This window comes from Oryzias melastigma, linkage group LG17, assembly GCF_002922805.2.
Source record: "Oryzias melastigma strain HK-1 linkage group LG17, ASM292280v2, whole genome shotgun sequence".
Taxonomy (NCBI): Eukaryota; Metazoa; Chordata; class Actinopteri; order Beloniformes; family Adrianichthyidae; genus Oryzias; species Oryzias melastigma.
The window spans coordinates 31,156,241-31,174,816 of NC_050528.1; the positions used below are offsets into that span (position 1 = coordinate 31,156,241).

Here is an 18,576-nt window from a genome sequence, read left to right on the forward strand (position 1 = left end):
AACTTCTGAAATGACGTCAGACTTACACCAGTTTACCAATCACAAAATGCTGCTGTAACACCTCGTTTCAACCTGTAGGGGGCAGCGCACAGACCGTTTTAGACTAATTTTACAAGTTTATTTCAAATGATTAAAAATGTGGCAGGGACCAACGAATAGCACTTTTAAAGCCCATTTTTAGAGGTCAGCAGACAAAAAATGTTGATTCTGTGTTTATCCTCTAATACACAAATTACTTGCTGTGAACGTGTAAGAAATGTGGGCGTGGTTAGCAAAAAAGCTCTGTTGCCAAGGAAGTCAAAAACTATACTTTTGCTGATTCATCTAAAAATGACATTCACCTGTTCGTCACTCCCAGGAGACCAAAACATAATATGGTTGCTATGGAGATAAAACCAATAGAAAAACTGCAATTTAAAAATTATTTTTTTAATGAATTTGTCACATGCAGCTGGACAGGGGGGCAGAATGGGGGAGTTAGAGGCAGCTGCTCAGCCAGTGAGGGCGGGTCAAAGGGGGGGTGGCGAGGACGGGTAGCACCTGCACACAACGCCACTTGAGACTTAAGTTTTCTTTCTTTACTTAAGTGCAAACGCAGCAAAATCAGCAAGAAGCTTGCAGCCGCACACCCCCACCCTCTGGTGCAGGTCGGCACAGGTGAGTGTGTGCCCCCCCAGCTCCAGCTGCCCCCCCTGCAGACACTGAGACGGCAGCTTCTTGTGCTGTTCTCTGCAGCATCCTGCAGCAAACACAAATAATTGCATATCTGCATTGTCAATATTTCTCACTCTGAGGCAATTTGAGCGTCACAAGCCCCCCCACCCCCACCTCCTGCATCTTTCACACGTTTTTGTTTCAAACCCACTTTGAGGGCAATAAAACCGCCGACAGCTGTGATTTCAAATCCAAATTCCCTTAACCATTAAGACACTTTCCTCCTGTACAATAAATAAAGAAATGAAAGCAGAAAAGAGAAACATGACAGGAAACCAGCAGCCTTTTGATGCAAACACAGCCAAAATGAGCATTTCCATGATTATTCCGTACACCCCCCCCACCCACTCACACCCAAACATAAAGGTCTGGAGGACTGAAACAGGGACCTCGCTCCACCACTGAATGTCCTGAAGACGAGGCGGAGCTGCACAAAACCCATTCTGCAATTTATTTCCTGCATTTCACTGGGGTCAGCGCAACAATGGGCTAATGTGACAGATGTGATCCTTCCAGGAAAAACCTGCTGATCCGTGAATGTGTGACAACAGAGGAGCGTTTGAGTTCCAGGATCCTTTTATCTCCTCTCATCTCTCCCAGAAGCCCCAGAGCTCCGAAAGGAGGTTGTAAATGTTTGCAAAATGGTTTCAGTGCTGAGAGTAAAAAAAAAAAAAAAAAAAAAAAACCTGTAGTATTCCAGGTTTAATTATTTTTTCATATTTTGGATTCTTCCAAAAATTTTTTACTTAAGGTGTTTGTTTTTTTTAACTCTTTAAACACAAAATCTTGAACATACTATAGCTCTTCAACCGTTAATACGATCAGTGTTAATTTGAAGGAGAAAAGCAGGAGCCGCTTTTCTCCTTCAAAATCTACTGGAATGGCATTGATCGTATTAATGGTTGAAAAGTTACAGTAAATCACAGAACATAAACACTGGAGCTCTGGGTGTTAAAGGGTTAACTTATAAAAATGTGTTTTTATTTAATGTCAGTATGTTTAGATTCTGATTTTTTTTTGTATATATTTTTTTTTTGTCTTAAATGTCTTTTAAATGTCTATCTAAACTTTTTTTTAAGGTTTGATTTTATTTACTTTTCTTTTAAACTGCCTAATCATCATCAGGTTGCTTTACTCTGTGGAAGTTGATGAAACAAAACAACAAAAAAAATAAAAATAAATCAGACAGCAAAGCCCAATATCTAAATACCTAAACTACTAATCAGTTTGGTTCAGTCATGTTGTAACAGTTCATAAAAAAAGACAATAGAAAATTCAGTCAGATTTGTAAACATTCACAGATCAACTTCAGGAATAAACGAGCAATATTTTAAAGACCGACTCCAATAAAAATAGAGTTATTTTTTGTATTTTTAAAATGACGTTTGAAAAAGATGTTATTTCTGATGTAGAAAACGCACTGGGCGGGCAACAAGCTACCTGTTGTGCTTCACTGGAGAATGAAGCGCTGGGGTTCTATTCTCTATTCTCATTTGTTTTTTTATTATATTTAGTTCTGTGGTTCTGTTTGGTGCAGTGTGATTCATGTGTTGTTCCTCTTTCTCACTCCCCCCTCTGGGAGAGATTTCAGATTCCAGGTGGATCAACTGTGCTCCTGTTCTTGGCCGTGGACCGCGCCTCTGGCTCGTCTTAGATGTGGACCTCGCCCCCACCTGCCCCCCCAGTTCTATCTGGCTGAACTCTAAATACATAGTTCTAGAGTTAGATAAGCTAATTTTTCTTTAATAGTCCTGGTAAATCACCTGTCTGTCCTGGGACAGGATCTCTCCTTCATGTGGACATAACTAGAGTTTCTTGATTTTTCCTGAATCAGGTTTTTTTAGGAGTTTTTCCTTACCGGGAGGGAGGGTCTCAGGACAAAGATTTATGTCTGCTTATTTCAGTTTAGCAATCCGCTATTGTTTATATTTTATGACAGACCAGCTTAACCAATTAACCGTATGAAACCCAAAGACACTTTTTTTGTGATATTGGGCTATATAAGTAAAATTGAATCCACATTGATATAAATAGATCCATGGAGGTCTTTTTTATCCTCTTCTGAGCTGGAATCTGGATCTAAACTGTTCAGCTCTGATGTGGCTCGCCATTAGTGTGGCACTGCTAATGTTAGGTTGGGGGTGTGAGGGGCTGTAAGCTAGTGGGAGAGAGCTCTCAGCAACAGGGAGGAGAAACGTGTCCGCACACAACAGAGGGTGAATTTCTAACCAACTCACGCCACTCTGCAGAAACCATGTTCAAGAAAACAAGTTTAAGAAAAAAAAGTTTGAAATCAGCAATCTGTAGAAATTGGGGTGGGGGGGGTCAAATGAGGGAGGGAAAGAAAACGTCATAATCATAAATAAAAGACCACTGAGAACACTTTGATGATTGGAGTGGAGGTTTAAGGTTTTATCTTTAATTTTTTAAGGTGATAAATGGTAAATGTAGGTTTTCCCATTTAATATGATTACGGAGAAAACATCTATAGAGAATAATGAAAGCCCCATATCGACTATTATCTGCTATTTTGTAAAGATCCTCTACAGTTTGGTTCTTTCACAGCCCTCAGCGTTCCTGCAGTTGCTCCGACACCTGCTGAGCTCTTTGGGACTGAAGCTGAAGTTCATGTATCACCACTCCAACCTCCTCCTGCCTTTAACATCGCTGCGTAAATCACATGAAATGTCACGCAGATGTGAAACCACTAAGTGATCGAATCATCAAAAGCACTTTACAGAGAAAGGAAATCCTCTTCACATCATCATGATCAGTCTCCCAAACTCCTCTAATTGAGTCAGAATGGACGGTTTGATTCCCGTCATCTGAGGCGAGCGTTTCTCCTCCGTCGTCTCCTCATTCCAGCACACGCTGATGAGAGTCTCTGTGGCGCTCCGGCAGGAACCAGGCCAGCTGAGAGCATTGGTATGCCCCCCGCATGTTCAGCGTTTTTGATAAGCAGCAGGTCGGCTGTAACCGCCGCCGCGTGGACGTGGTGCCGTTTGCAGCATGTTTATGCACTTTCAGCTCTCAAAGAAGGGGAAGCCATAATGAGCCAAAGAGCAGATCCAATAAATCAATAACAAATTACAAGAAGCTTAAAGCTGGCACCACTCTTTATTTTCATTCAACAATACAAAAGGAGAAGATATTTACAGACAACACGGAACTCCCGTCATTCAGCGTCAGTAATAGTCCTCCGGGTCAGCTTTCTCTCCTTGATTCTGAATCTGTTGCTGCTTCTTGTACAAATCAGCAATCTGCAGAAATTGGGAAAGGGGGGGGTAAATGAGGGAGGGAGGTTGATCGAAAGAAAGAAAGGGAGCAGAGAGGAGGAGAAGATCAGAGTCAGGTCAGTAACACGAGAGGAAACGCTAAAAATAACAGTTTGATTATTCATACGCGTAGCTTTGAAGTCGCCGACAGAGACGGAGGTTGTGCTCACTTAAGGGGGGTAGAGAGGAGCAAAACACAGAAAACGGTCCAGCGTGTTCTGACCCACGATCAGGATATTCATTCCCTCAGAGAGGAGGGAGGGGCCATTATGAAGTGTCAGAGCGGAGGGGGTGGGGGTGTGGGGGGTGCATTTGAATGCCGTCGGTGTTCCATCCAGTTTTCACGTTTGGACTCCACAAGTGCGAGTGGGTAAACATTTGCATGTAAACTGCTTCTCTGCAGGTTCCTGCCGCTCCCGGAGTCCCGGCTGGGTTTCTTCTAATCAGGAACAAATCTTGATGCAGATGAGAACATCCGGAACCTTCAGAGGGATTTTACACAAAGATGGCGAGCGCACAGGAGCTTTAGTTTTTATGATCCTGACACGACGGTCAGCAGGATATGAACCCTGAAAACACAGTGGGGATTTTTTTTGTGTTTTTTAGTTTCAAACTCTCTTGATCTTCCGACATGTCTGAACACAAACGCAGAAACCCAGAAGAAGCTGAGAAGTTCAGGAGTTTAGCTGCACAGACGGGGTTGGGTTAGGGTTTCCATAACATGATCACAAAAAAATATCCTGCAGAAAGAAATAACAGGATGCTCTTCTTTCCTCTTTGGAGGAACTTTATGAGAAACTTATCAAGCATTTCTAACAGAAAAATGTTCTGATTTGATCGCATTTATATCAAAACTCCACTGAAAATATTCTGTTACAACAAACTCATGTCTGCATGAGAGGCGGACAATGTTCCCAGTGGGTTCTGGGAATTGTACGAGACTCCCACGGGATGAGAGTCACGTTAATCATAATCCCGTTAGTGGGACAGAACAGGAATAATAATCCACAGAGTGGGAATAAAATTATAACAATGTCATTTCATGCATATTAAAGGATCCATATCATGATTTTCTCAAGTCTTTCAACTATATTCATATTTATGATCAAATATTACCATTCGAACACTAAAGAACAAATGATTTATGAAATATTAGTTATTTTTGTGAACTCTTTTTATACCCAGAAGTATAACAACTCAATCTCTGAGGCTCCGCCTTTCAGTCCATGAGGGTTCCACCCACTTTGTGACGTCATCCTAGAGCTGGCGCGTCACCCATGAAAAAATGAGGGGACTTTTTCTTAATATTGATGTAGGGCTACATACAGGGGATTATGGGCGTTTATCCCCAAAATTTGGCACAGGCAGAGCAGTGACGGCTAATGGGTTCGCTAAGCTATCTGATCCCCGCTAGCTCGAGCTGCTAGCTTTGTGGAGAAAGTGTTTGTGTTAGCCTGGGGGCGGAGCTGACTGTTCCTGGAGGGGGCTGTCTCACATCGTGACATCAGATTGAGAGCACTCGCTTGTTTTCGTGGGTATGGGAGGGGCTGCTGATAAGTGTACAAGTAAACGGATCAAAACACCAATTAGGGTCTCGTTACAGTGAGGAATGAACAGTATAATACACTTAAGAGCGCATAAAGATGATTTTTCATGGTATGGCCCATTTTAAAGACTTACTCAGGTGTTTTTAACATGGAGGACATAGATAAACAAATTTAAAACTGCATTTCTGATCATCTCTTTGTTCAAATAGTTCGGAATTAGGAGCATAAAAAAACGATGATTGAAAAAGAGCTTTTTTGTGATATAGAAATACGCTGGTGGGCCACAAGCTCCCTGCTTCCAGCTCTCAGCAACAGGAAGTGAAAAAAGGGGTGGGGTTTCCCTGTGGTCCCGCCCACAACTCAGAGGCAAATTTCTAATGAACTCTTGCTGAAGCTGTCCTAAAAAAATATATTGATTAAAACCACTGAGAACACTTTTAAAGATGATCAGAGTGGGGCTTTGAATGCATATTTGTTTTGAGAAGTCACATGACCGAGGTTATGTCAACCTCCAATGCCCAGTAGTGCTGCCACAACGATTATTTTGATTGTCAACTAATCAAAGATCCTTATTTACAATTAGTCAACTAATCAGGTCATGTGAAAACTGTATGTAAATAACAAATCTTAACCAGCATTAAGCATTAAACTAACTAAAAACTAACTAAAAACTAGATATATAGCATTAAATGCAATAATGTTAGTGTAAATGCAGTTGAATATAGCCACTGAAGATGCTGAAATTGAAAAACACTGAAGCTAATAGCCAGGGAGAATATTAGCTAAATGCCAAATTAGCCTAAAAAACAGAGAAAAAGCCTAAATTAGCCAAAACAGCTAACATGTAGCTGAAATATTAGCTAAACTCTATAATGGCCACTATAAAAACATTGTAACCAGAAAATGCCATCATAACTTTCACCTTTAGAACACTCTGACTCCATATAATATAAAGTAACGACTAATCGACTATTAAATCAGTCGTCGACTATTTTAATCTTAGTATTTGACTAATCATGGCAGCCCTAATGCCCGGTTATCAGTTTGACCAAAAATTAATAGAATATAAGCAGCAACTTCAAAAAAAATATTGCAGCATTTCCAGAAAGACGACCTCAAAGTGTGAAGTGTTTTGCTGTTTTCAGAGACGTCTAGTTGAAACCCCACACGCCAAACCTAAGGGACCAATTAAGTCAATTTCCTCCTCTGGGACAAAGAAAACAAGCAAGTCTGGAGAAGAATCTCTTCTTTACAGAAGCAGGTCAGTCCCAGGCTGCTTTGCAGCTGCAGAGGAACACGGCTTTGTTAGCTCTCATCCAGGGGGAGTCCACTGAAGTAGTGAAGAGGAAGAAAAAGAAAGTCTTCAACTGGATTTGTCTACTTCTATTGGGCTTGAAATAAAGAGGTTGAGCAGTGCGAGTGTTTGGTTAAGAGGAAGGGCGAGATTTGACTCCAACTTTAACTATGGAGCTGAAGGATCCAGCTCCATCCTGTTGGTGAAGTTCCCCTCAGAAATGTATTGAAGTGACCACCAGAACCTCGAAGAACCCGCTCCACACGCTGGCTGTGACAAGTTTCAGGAGTTTCTTCACTCATTTCCTGTTTTGCTGTTAAACTTCCACTTTTTGATGGCTTTATCTTCTCGTTTAATTTAAGTAAAGGAAATGATTTGCTCTGATCTACCTGAGATCCGGAGGTGGCGTCCTCAGGTTTCTTGTCATCTCTGATCCGAAGGAAGCGAGGAAACCGAAGAGAGATGCCTTTCTCCGGATCCACCTGAGGACAAAAATAATGATGTTTCTACAGGCTATTAAGTTTTCAATCATCATGGTTCAGTTTACATTCAGCCTCTCAAATTCTGTTGTGCTGCCGTGTCATCTTTTTTCCCACTCAAACGTTGGAAACAGCAGAGAAGTTGGACGAGGTTCAAGCTATTTCGCTCTGAAATGACGTTTTTCAAACCGTCCTGAAAGAAATTCCAGCAAAACAATTGAATCTAATCAGAAATTCTCTAAAATGGATGTAAAAAAATGAAGTGTGGAGCTTCCGCTCTAGTCTATTTAAAGCGAATATCAGGGCAATCATAGAACAGGCAAATTGAATCATGGCAGCAGCAGATAAGTGGTACAGCCGAGCGGAGCAGCTAATTTTCCTTGGTAAGGACCTGTGCTGTTCACATTTTTCTAAACAGCTGCACAAACCAGTGCGCTCATTGTGGAAGTCTTATCGGGGGGGAAGAGGCTGCCTTAATAAGCAGCTGAATCCGTACGCGAGAAGCAAAGGCTGCATGGAGGCTGAATGCACAAAGTGGGGAGCTACAGAAGTCCTGCAGGCTCCACGAGCGTTTTAACGAACATGTGAAACCAGAGCGAGCACGCCAACCGCACCTCTGATCTCTCATGAACGGCTGGAATGGAGGTGTTACTGCATTTCCACTCAGGTTACAGCATAAGCAAATTCGCTGCAGCCAAACCACGAGAGGGCAGGTTTAAAAATGAGAACTTATTTAAAACTGTTTTGTGTGGAAAACCTTAAAGGAGATATGGATTTAATAAACTTAAAGGTTGTAAAAACACAGATCGCCCTTCATGTTCTCGCTCATTTTTTGTTTGCTTTTTTCAACAGCGCACTGCTTTCCGCATCCTGATTGGCTCTTGACATCGTCAAATTTACGAGATTTAAAGTTGTAATAAACATTTATTTAAACTGGCCATAATAATTAATCGTAAAGACAAACTTGTTTGGTTTTGGAAAAACTCCATGAGTGCAATTTTGGATTCTTACAGAAAAAATAGACCAAAAGGCAAAAATAAATCAGCTTCAAAAAAAAAAAAAAACTCAGTGAATTTGATGCATTGATTTTGTATTCCCTAAATGAAGAGTGATTGAATGAGATGGATCAATCTCAAACCCAGCAGGAGTTTACGTGTTTCTTGTTTTCTCCAATTTGCATGGAAAATAAAAATAATCAAAGCATCAAAATCAATGATGAAGCTAATTATCATTCCATCTGAGGCCCTGATAACAATTACAATTAAAGAGCTCCTTAAATTACTTTGTAGTTAATTATGCTTTTTATTTCTAAACAGGTAAATTAAAAAAAAAAAACTTCCCTTTAATCAAGTTAAATAAAATAAAAATCTTACAGGTGAAAAAGGTTTTAAATGAATCATTTAAAGTGAAAAAAGAAAAATTGTAAGAGTTTTTTTTTTTACTAAAAACACAAGAGTCAGTTAAAGTTAGTGAATTTAGTAAAGTCTAATGTGGGTCTCTGTGTAATGAAGCGTCCTGCTAACAGCAGATCTTCACAGCGTTTTAATAAAGGCGGCTGGTAATGGTGACTTTATATTCAGGGCAACAGACCAGAACAGACAGACTTCCTCACTGTACTAACCAGTCCCATGGCGGCCTTGTAGACGGGCGACAGAGAGAGGTCGGCACATTTCACCTCCCACACCTGCACGGCGTCCAGCCACACGTCGGGCTCTGCTGATTGGTCCACGCGGTAATAAGCCCGAGGTTTGGGCAGGATGTGTTCCTGCAGAAGACAAAGAAGCAACTGTTTACACCCAGAAAGTTGAGTTAAAGTTGAATTAAAGAGAAAAACGGAGTGAAACTAGGACAATACATTCATGCCGTTTCTGACGCTCCGTTTCTCCAACAAGGAACTTCTCCCATTTTAGAAGCAGAAATGATTCTGATCCTTAAAATGATGATCTGTGTTCACTGGGGTGCTGCGGTGTCCACAGAAGTGGGTCACCGAGGAGCGATGCTGGGATGAGAACGCTCCAGCAGTAGCAGTGTTGCCGTTTCCATGCACACATTATTTATACTGGAGGAATTCAAGAGACGCTCTCATATACCAGAAAAATGAGAGAGCCAGTGGGAGTGCAGCTTTATAAAATATTTCTGCTGACTGCCATGAGCTGTGTCAGCTTTTGGAGATCAACTTATAGAAAAGAAAAAAAAAAACTTTTTTTTTTTAAAGTTCTGGTTCAAAAACATCTTTAATATTTGCTTAAGCTTTAAAATCCTGCATATACTAACTTTTTTGTAAAGTTTCTGATAATTCAGAATTTCTTGCATATTTCCTTTTAAAGTCTGATCCATTGACTTTATATGAGAACTGGACTAAGTTGATTGTTGGGACAATGGCATATCTACATATATGTGACTTTAAAGGGTTACTAAACAGGGAAGTGTGAGGCTGACTCCACCCACAGCTGAAATGTGAGAATCCAGTCAGAGGGGTGGGGCTGGGAAACAGGACTGTTATTGTTACTGGAGCTGCAGATCATGACGTGGGACTTACATGGTTTGACCAATCACAAAATTCAACTGTAATACCTCAATACAACCTTTAGGGGGCAGCACACAGACGGGTTTAGATTATATTTTCAATTATTAAACAAGTTTATTTGGATTTATCAAAAATTTGGAAATTACCAACAGACAGCACTTTTAAAGCCTCATTTATAAGATCAACAAACAAAAAAAGTTGATTTAGGATTTGGTTACCCTTTGAAGAACAGACTTTGAAAATAAAGATGTTTTAAGAACTTATAAAATACACGGCACATTTAGTGCCTTCTTTTAAATGTTGCCACAGTTACTTAGCCAGTAACACATCTTTCTGGCTGCTTGTTTACCAGTGAACTGTATGAATTCAGTAAAAACATTCATTATATACATTGCAGTTTGACAAAGGTGGACAGGATTTCACATCTACCACGGACACCAGAGAAGATTAAAAAATTACTAAAAAAAGAGTTCAGCGTGCTGTCTTGTGGGGTCCAGATGACCCCACTTTCAATGTAAACATCCCTAGGATAACACAAGGGTTAGGTAGACACATCTGAAGATATTCCTCTGTCTCCATCTCATGGATATGACAGTAACCAGTCCCTCTCCTGCTATGACTTTCTGCTCGCGGGAGGATTAAACACAAGTGCACAGGAGCAGAGAAGCGTGCACGAGGGTCTGAACATCTGCAAGAAATATTTGATACATGCATGTAGTTTTGACTTTTTTAAAGAAGCCCAAATAATAACACTTCCACCATCATGTTTACAGACTAAATTCCATTTTGATTCCACTTTTCAATCAAAATAAACATATTTGTGATGCTCAAAAGCTGGTCTCTGTAAATAAATGGCATTTTTCATTTGGTTTGCTTAATTGGTTTCTCTTTATCTACATTTCTAGTAATCTAAATTTTCTTTGGGTCACATTTTTATGGAAATATATCAAATTCTCGAGGGTTCAGTCTTTTTTTTTTCTAGCTAAACAGCACATTAAGCAGACAGCTCATTAAATGGGTCAAGTGCTGAATTAGGTAGAGTTGATAAAACAATGCGGCTGCGCTTGCTGTAAGGGAAATTATAATTATACTTTACAAGCACCTAAAAAGTGTCAGCGCTATTACAATTGCCTGTAATTACTTGTGTTGATTTGACTGTATTTAGTCAGAGTGACTGAACATTTCATCTCATTTGTTGGCCCACATCTTTTAGTGACTCACTTGGAGACTTTGTCCACAACTCATTACAAGCTGCTTTAAGGAGACGAGATGATCACAAACAAGAGCATGTCCATGGAGATGAAAAAAAACTTTATTTAAATATATATATACAAAGTATGTTTGCTTATATCTGAAGTTTAAATCCACTCTTTCTTCCAGAAAAGCTGAAGGTTCGGTTTATGTTTGATTGTTTTAGGTTTTCAACATAATTTCTAATAACATTAAAGGCAAAACATTTTAAGATTTTTAACGCAATGCAGTTCTGTAAAATATGTCAAATTCAATATGCCTCAAAACAACCTCTAAATGCAAAACCTTTTTTTTTAACGTTTTTTTCGAAATTGTCGCCTTTCCATACAGTGATCACCACTGAATATCCAATTTTCAGTGCTAACAAGAGATACTACCTCCTGGTTTTGTTATCACAAGAAAAAAACGTGGATTCTCTTGATAATGAGATAGATATCGTTATCATGAGAAAACAGAAAAAAGTGTGGATGTTGTTGTCAAGGGAAAACAAAAAAACAAAACAAAGTAGGAGTTTTTTTTTAAGAATGTTCTTTTTAGAAATGTAATTTTGTGTGACATCTTTCCCAGAAAGTCTTGCGAGAAAATATACTTTTTAAGCTTTAAAAATATGTTTCTATTCAAGAAAAATGTTTACTGATTGAGCTATAAAAACCTTTTCTCAGGCAAGAAAAAAAAAGACCTCTAAACATTTGTAAGTTGTTAATGTATTCATGTAAATCATGTCTTTTTAGCTCTAATGTTTCCAAATATTTTTTACATTTCTATAAAAAATGTTCTTTGAAAATAAATGTTAATTCAATATTAATTTTCACTGTGAATCACTTGTGTTGTGCCTTTTGTCCTTGTGTCTTTTTGCTTCCCCTTTTGTCGCTGTGTTGTGTCTTTTGTCCTTGTGTCATTTTGCTTCCCCTTTTGTCGCTGTGTTGTGTCTTTTGGATTTATGTGAGCGGTGTCGGCCCCTGAACTGACCAAAAGCAGCAGTGACCAACAGACAAAAAAACGTATCAATAAATCCAGAGTAAAAGCAACGAACTCAAAAGAAAAACTTTACATTTAAAAGAAATCAGATCTATACTTGTGATTTTAAATACTTTTTACCACTTTATAAAAGACATTTGTGTTTACGCTTTCTTATCTTTGCAAAAATGAACATTTCTTCAATCAAAAAGAAAAATATATACTTCAAGCCAAATTATTTTTCTAAAAAGTTATGAATGGGAAAACTGTTTTTACTAATAAAGAAACAACTGTTGATGACATGTAATTCAAATTAAAAACTCATTAAAAGCAAAACTAAGATGTTAAATACTTCAGTAGTGCAAATTCTACTTTTTAGTCTTTGCAAAACTTTAAAGCTACATTTTATCAGAAGTGAAGAAGAGATGGTTACGAATGTCCATCTGTACTACATATTGGAGCGGCGGCGTCCGCAGGGGAAAGTTTGAGTTTGTCTGGAATGGATTTATCTGAGTCTAAACTCTTGTCCGAGCATCAGAGTTCCAACGATGAAGCGTGGGATCATTGCATCCCTCATTACGACGCAGCACTTTGCCACACAGAGGAGAGTAAACAAAGCAGCCGTCTCCCCGTGGAGAGCCCCGCTGGGCCGCAATACTCCTGCAACGAGAGCGGAGCGGCCGCTGGCCTGCCTCCACTCGCCATCCATCACCGCGGCTGCAAACCACTTACAGTACCGCCTATATTGGTCTGGGAGGGGAAAAGTACATTACTTTCTCAATCACTGCTTCACTGTGGCCATTCTGCACTTCACAGCAGTTTGTACTCCTGACTCCAGACCTCTCCTCTTTCATATATTACTTTATTCAGGGCAGGAGGAAAAAGTTAGCACTTCCAGACTAAAGGAGAAGGGATTTACAAACAAACAAGCGAATGTTTAAAAAAAAGTACGGAATAGCAAAAGCACGGCCAAACTTGTCTAATCAGCTCCACGCTTGTGGAATGAATGCGGCTCGCGGCAGCGATCATTTTCCCTGAGAGCTGTTGTAAATGCTGGTGCTCTCCTGCTCTGGAACAAACCTCTTCATATGGAAATTGAAAAAGCAGCTCATTACCCATCAGCGGAGCACGCCTGCACACGGTTTGTTTCAGAGGTGAAACACCCTCAGTTTACGGCCCCTACTTAACATTTCCTACAAATTCATGCGATTGCAAATGAAATGCGCGAGCTTCCAGTCGAGCCGTGGATATTTCTGCCATCGCTTTGATGTGCTGCACTGTATCTTCACGAGCCCCGGGGGCTTCAGAAACTTTGTTATACAAGAGCACAGAGCTGTGATTTCTCTTATTTTGGCCTGGAACGAGTATCCTGAGGAACTGCTTACAAAACAGTCACATTAACACGACGTCCCTCTCATTTTGCTTTAACCCTTTAACACCTGAGGCCTCACCAGTGACACTTACACAACATTTTTGACGCACTGTAACTTATCAACACCATCAATTCTAGTAGATTCTGAAGGAGAAAAGCAGCTCAATTAACATTAACACAATTAACAAACTACAGTAAATCAAAGAACATAACATATGCTTTTTTTTAAAAATATGTTTCAAAACTTGTCAAAAAAGTAATTTTCTTTTCTTTTATTTTTTTTAACTGATCCGAAAAATGATCCAACCGTAACACCTGATCCATCACGCCCCTACTTCTGGCTTTGATTTACAAAATAACAGCCAAAGGAAAGATGATAACATAAGGTGACTGGAGGGTTTTTGACCGGGCCGGTCAGATCAACAGTCACGCACCTTCAAAAACTTGTAATGCTGCTCCAGATCTTCGTCCTTGAAGCCCGTCCCGATCTGCAAAAAAAGGTGAGAGATGAAAAGAGATACACACTCACACTAATATTCACACACACACACATCTTCCGTCCTGGTCAGACTTCAGCGAGCTGCAGAACACACACAGCACATGCATCTTTCCCTCAAGTGTCGGCAGGTCCTCCGAGGAACACCTCAGAGGATGACACGCTCCGAGAGGGGATGAAGGCAAAAAGACCTCGTTTATCATGCAAATACAGCATTTAGTCATCCAAAGACATATTTTGCAGGTGTCCATGGGAAGCTTTACAGCGCCTCATTCAAGGCTTAGAGGCCTTTAATTCAACCCTGACACCTTTATGCATTATTTATCCGTGAAGGCTACCTCCTTACCGTGGCGGCGATAAGGGGAAATTTGGAGGAAGCCAGAACTCAACATCAGTTACACACCAAACCAAGAATTTGTACCAAGAGGAGGATGATGATGAAATACTTTGGGAAGGTTCATTTATAGTTGAGTGAGACCCACTCTGATGAAAATGGGGTTTTTGGCGTTTTAAAGTGTTCTTGTAGCTTATTTCTGATGATTGAGGATATTTATTTAGAAAATTAGCTTCTATAGACTAAAAGTCGAACACTGAGAATCGAACCCAGGGCTCCTGCGTGCCAGCCCTTCACCTAGCACACTGAGCCACCTTCTGAACGGATGCTAATACAGCCTTGCTGTAGGAAAATTCTCAAAAATCTCTTTTACGAGAACACAAAGACATACACAAAAACAACTTTATTTGACTGAATCTTCATTCTCTGTAAATGTTTGAACTTGTGATGAAAAGTTTTCCTTTAGCGTCAAAGTGGATGCTAACAACCGGATGATAGCTTCAGCTACGTCCATCTTATAAGGTGTGATGGATATAAAATGAAGCAAAGGCCATAAAACTGTTATTTTCTATCACAGCATCTCCAACTTTATTATCTGCATGTGAAACACTGGAGAGTCTGTCGCCAGATATTAGACAGAACAGCTTCTGCTACATGACAACAACTGTCTCAATAATTCGGTATGTGGAGGAAGACTCACGGTTTTGTCTGTAAACAGCAGCTTTATTGTTCATTGAAGTCGAGGGATTTTATTCGATTTCCTCACCGACTCTTTTCTCCCTGAAGAAACTTTCCAAATATGTTTTATTGTTTGGTTTTTGTTAACTTTTTAGCTTTGGACTGCTAGCTTAGCAATCCAGGTAGCCATAGTGGAAGCAGCTATGGGTCACATGACCAAGACAGATGTTTTGAACAGAATTTGGTAGTTTTCCAAAATAAAACTTCTTTCAGGATCAGAAAAAACCTTTAAATTTAGCTAGTGCATGTATTACTTCTTTTCTGTCTGCAGCCCAGCACCAGGTGACCCATGGACCAGTACCGCTCCACAGCCTGGGGGTTGTAGCTCTTATTTGAGCATCTCTGAGACTCCCAGCTGCTCATTTGAAGGTAAAGCTGGATGAGGCATGTGCATCCTCAGATCTCGGTTCCATCTTCATGTTTTCATTCCTCCGTCCCTTGATGTGTTGTTGACATGGGTTTAAGTAAGCAGGTTTCTATGATCTTCTGCTTTGATCACAGAAACCGGCTTTGTAATAAAGTTACATGAAGAAAAACAGGTTAACCCAGAAAGATGAACAGAACCTGGCTGCTTGACTACTTTGAAACATTATATTTATTTATTTTTTATTATTTTTTCTCAGTTTTCTGTCTTTTTCTAATGTTATCAACCCAACTTTCAGGTAAGATGTAATTTTTTATTTTATAAAAAGTTGGCTTTTTTAGCTTGGATGAAAAATGAAACCACAGAAAACATTTTGTTTTAATTTCCCAGAATTGCCAAAACAACAAAAAGAACAGCTTGGAAAATCAATCTGACATTTAACCGGACAATAGTGGGAGGTTGCACACATCATAGAAGTGATAACTGCCTGTTAGCATTTTGCCAACATTAGTTTATATACTAGAACAGTACGAGGCTGTTTTAGAGTTTGGGAAATGATTCGTCTCCAGAGGAGAATTGATTTTTTTATCATGCCATATAACATTTTAGAAAACGACACTTAAATGTGTGAAGCCTTTTTTATTTCTGCATTGCAGGACGTTCAGGCTCTGCAATGTCTTTGAGTGAGCTCTTTTGGGAGAAATCCACTTTTCCAACCCATAACTGACACAGAAACTCCTTCAAATGTCTTTGAAGTGAATCTTTCACCAGCTTCAGAACCTGGACTCACTAATGCTCCATGATTACACACTCCTGCTGAGAAAAACTTAAACCCACGATGAGCTGTGTTTTGTTTAAGGTCTATATTTGAATGTAATATCATTTAGAGTTCCTCTCTGATCATCTTTACTGTATTTTTTTAAAGCGTTTTGGTGGTCTTTTCATTATGATTATTCTATTTTTAACCAAAATTTTAAAAACCTGTAGGACATAGTTTCTACAGAGCGGCAGGAGTTCATTAGAAATTTGCTTCTAAGTAACAATTAAAAAAAAAAAAAAAACTCAGAATGCAATACAATCCGAACTTTCTTCATACATGTCCTTCATCATGAGGAAAATGCCACAAGATGATGTTAAAAAACCTAAAACACCATTTTCATCAGAAGGGTCTTTAAGGACTAAATGTGTTCAGAACATTTACTTCTTTATTATAAGTTTTTGTAAAGTAGTATCTCTACGTACAGTTCAACTCTTTCAATTTGAAAGAACATTTGCAATGATTTTAGTTGTTAATGTTTTAAGGGCAGTTAAACAAAGATATCAAGCAAAGACTTGAATCTTTGAGTCAATAAAAATAAATCAGACTTTAGTTAAAGCTGTTTTTATAAACTATTAATAACAGAAAAAAATCTAAAGCTATTAATAAGCATCAGGATTAACATATATTAGTGTTTTCGTGGTTGAAACTCTCTTTTTTAAACAAAATTAGAACAAAATTTTTGAGAAATGTGGGATTCATTACTCACAGATTAAAAGATAGGAAGTTTTTCTGATTTAAGACAGCTGAAAAAAGCCCATTGGTTTTCACACCAGTATGTTTTTTAACTGCTTTGATTGTGCAAACTGCAATCAAGTGACTGAATGATAAATGTAAGCGCTTGTTGTTGTAGGAACGCTACACTAATTGCAGGAAAACATCAATAGAGGCTAAAAATGGGAAACAAACTGGAGCCCTTGTGGTTTTGAAACTGCAGATGCTTCACTAAACCAACAGGTTAAATCAAAGCTAGGATTTAATCGTCTGTCTGCTCTGTTTATTTGAGGTTTTCTTTAAGACAAAACGATGACAACAGGCTATTTGCAGAAAATAATGACTCAATAGGTATTAGGTTGAAGCTATAAGACAAATAAATGCAGACACTCACACATACTTTCTTCCTCAAATGAAGATGGTGTAATATGTCATCATCATGGCACAATGTGGCATCTGTGAGCTGGAAACTGCTGCAGTAACAAGATTTGAATCCACTTTACCTCCTACATGTTTGACTCAGAAAATGCCAAAAGACAAAAACCGTCTACATTTGAACTGTGGGATTCAGTTGGGATGGAAAATGTCCATTTGTCCACTTAGAAACATTTCATTTGTTTCTCTGGCTAAAGATCTGGGATTTTTTTCAAACTAGAGGAATAAAAGACCAGCAGAGGATATGGAAACTCTCACTTTTAGAGGAGCAGAAAATAATGCTATTAATATTAATCAAAGTTCTTTTTCTTTCTGGAGAAATGAAGAAATATTCTTTGTTTAGTTGCGTCTAAATGTGACTCCTCAGGAAAACGACTTAATCTAAAAGCCTTCAAAGCACACCTTAAAAACTCACTCCAAAGAAAAGTGTTTTGAAATGTTCTTATTGATGGAGGATAAATATAAAAACTGAATCAGGAGCAGACGGATAAAATGCTCACACACCCCAGAGGAGCCATGTCTACATAGGATTTGGGCCTCTAACCTCAAAGGGCTCCATTTGATTGGTTAATGATGTAAAGAGGTTCATCCGATCGCTCAGATCCATTCACTTGATTTATTAAATACTTCAAGCTGCCATAATGTTTTAGCATACACATTTAAAGACTCCAGTGAAAATGGTGTTTTTAACCAGTTCTTGTAGAATTGTTCTCAATATAGAGGACACGTATAAGAGAATTTAGGATTCATATTGTGGTCAGTTGGGAGGAGAGGAAAAAATGGCGCTTAAAAAAGATCTTAGTTGTGACATAGAAACTGTGGTGGGGGGGCCACACGCTCCCTGCTGCGCCCCATTCTGATGCATCCACTTGCAGACAAATAGATCCATGAATGTCTTTGTTTTGCCCGTCAGAGCTGGAATCCTCTGCACAGCTCAAATACTGCTGGCTGTTTCTGTTGCACCGCTAGCGTTCGGCGTGGGTTGTGAGGGGCTGTAAACTAGCGGGAGAGTGTTTAACCTGAGAACACTTTCGTGATAGTGTAAAAAGTTACACCATCACTTTTGCCAGATAATTTTTACCCAAAATAATGTTCCCAATAAAAAGTATTTGTCATAAAAAATAGATCGAAAACGCGTGATAAATTACAGTCATTTTGTTTTATTTTCAACTGTGGTTTATGTAACAACATGGAAAATAAAAATATAGGAAGATTCTAAAAATATGCTTAAAAACTATTGAAAAATTAGGAATTTGAGAACA

At 39.1% G+C, this 18,576-nt stretch overlaps 1 protein-coding gene across 1 annotated transcript in view; it reads right to left on the bottom strand.

Moving 5' to 3' along the window:
• Nucleotides 1-3,812: 3,812 nt before the first annotated feature.
• The window catches only part of lig1 (ligase I, DNA, ATP-dependent), a 62,876-nt gene continuing 48,112 nt past the window's right edge, over nt 3,813-18,576 (bottom strand). Inside the window, exons 24-27 of the mRNA XM_024279094.2 lie at nt 13,851-13,904; nt 8,931-9,074; nt 7,220-7,312; nt 3,813-3,974 (exon numbers count right to left, since the gene is read on the bottom strand). Of these exons, the coding sequence (XP_024134862.1) occupies nt 3,900-3,974; nt 7,220-7,312; nt 8,931-9,074; nt 13,851-13,904 (366 nt within the window). The 3' untranslated portion in view covers nt 3,813-3,899. The remainder of the gene's footprint in view (nt 3,975-7,219; nt 7,313-8,930; nt 9,075-13,850; nt 13,905-18,576) is intronic.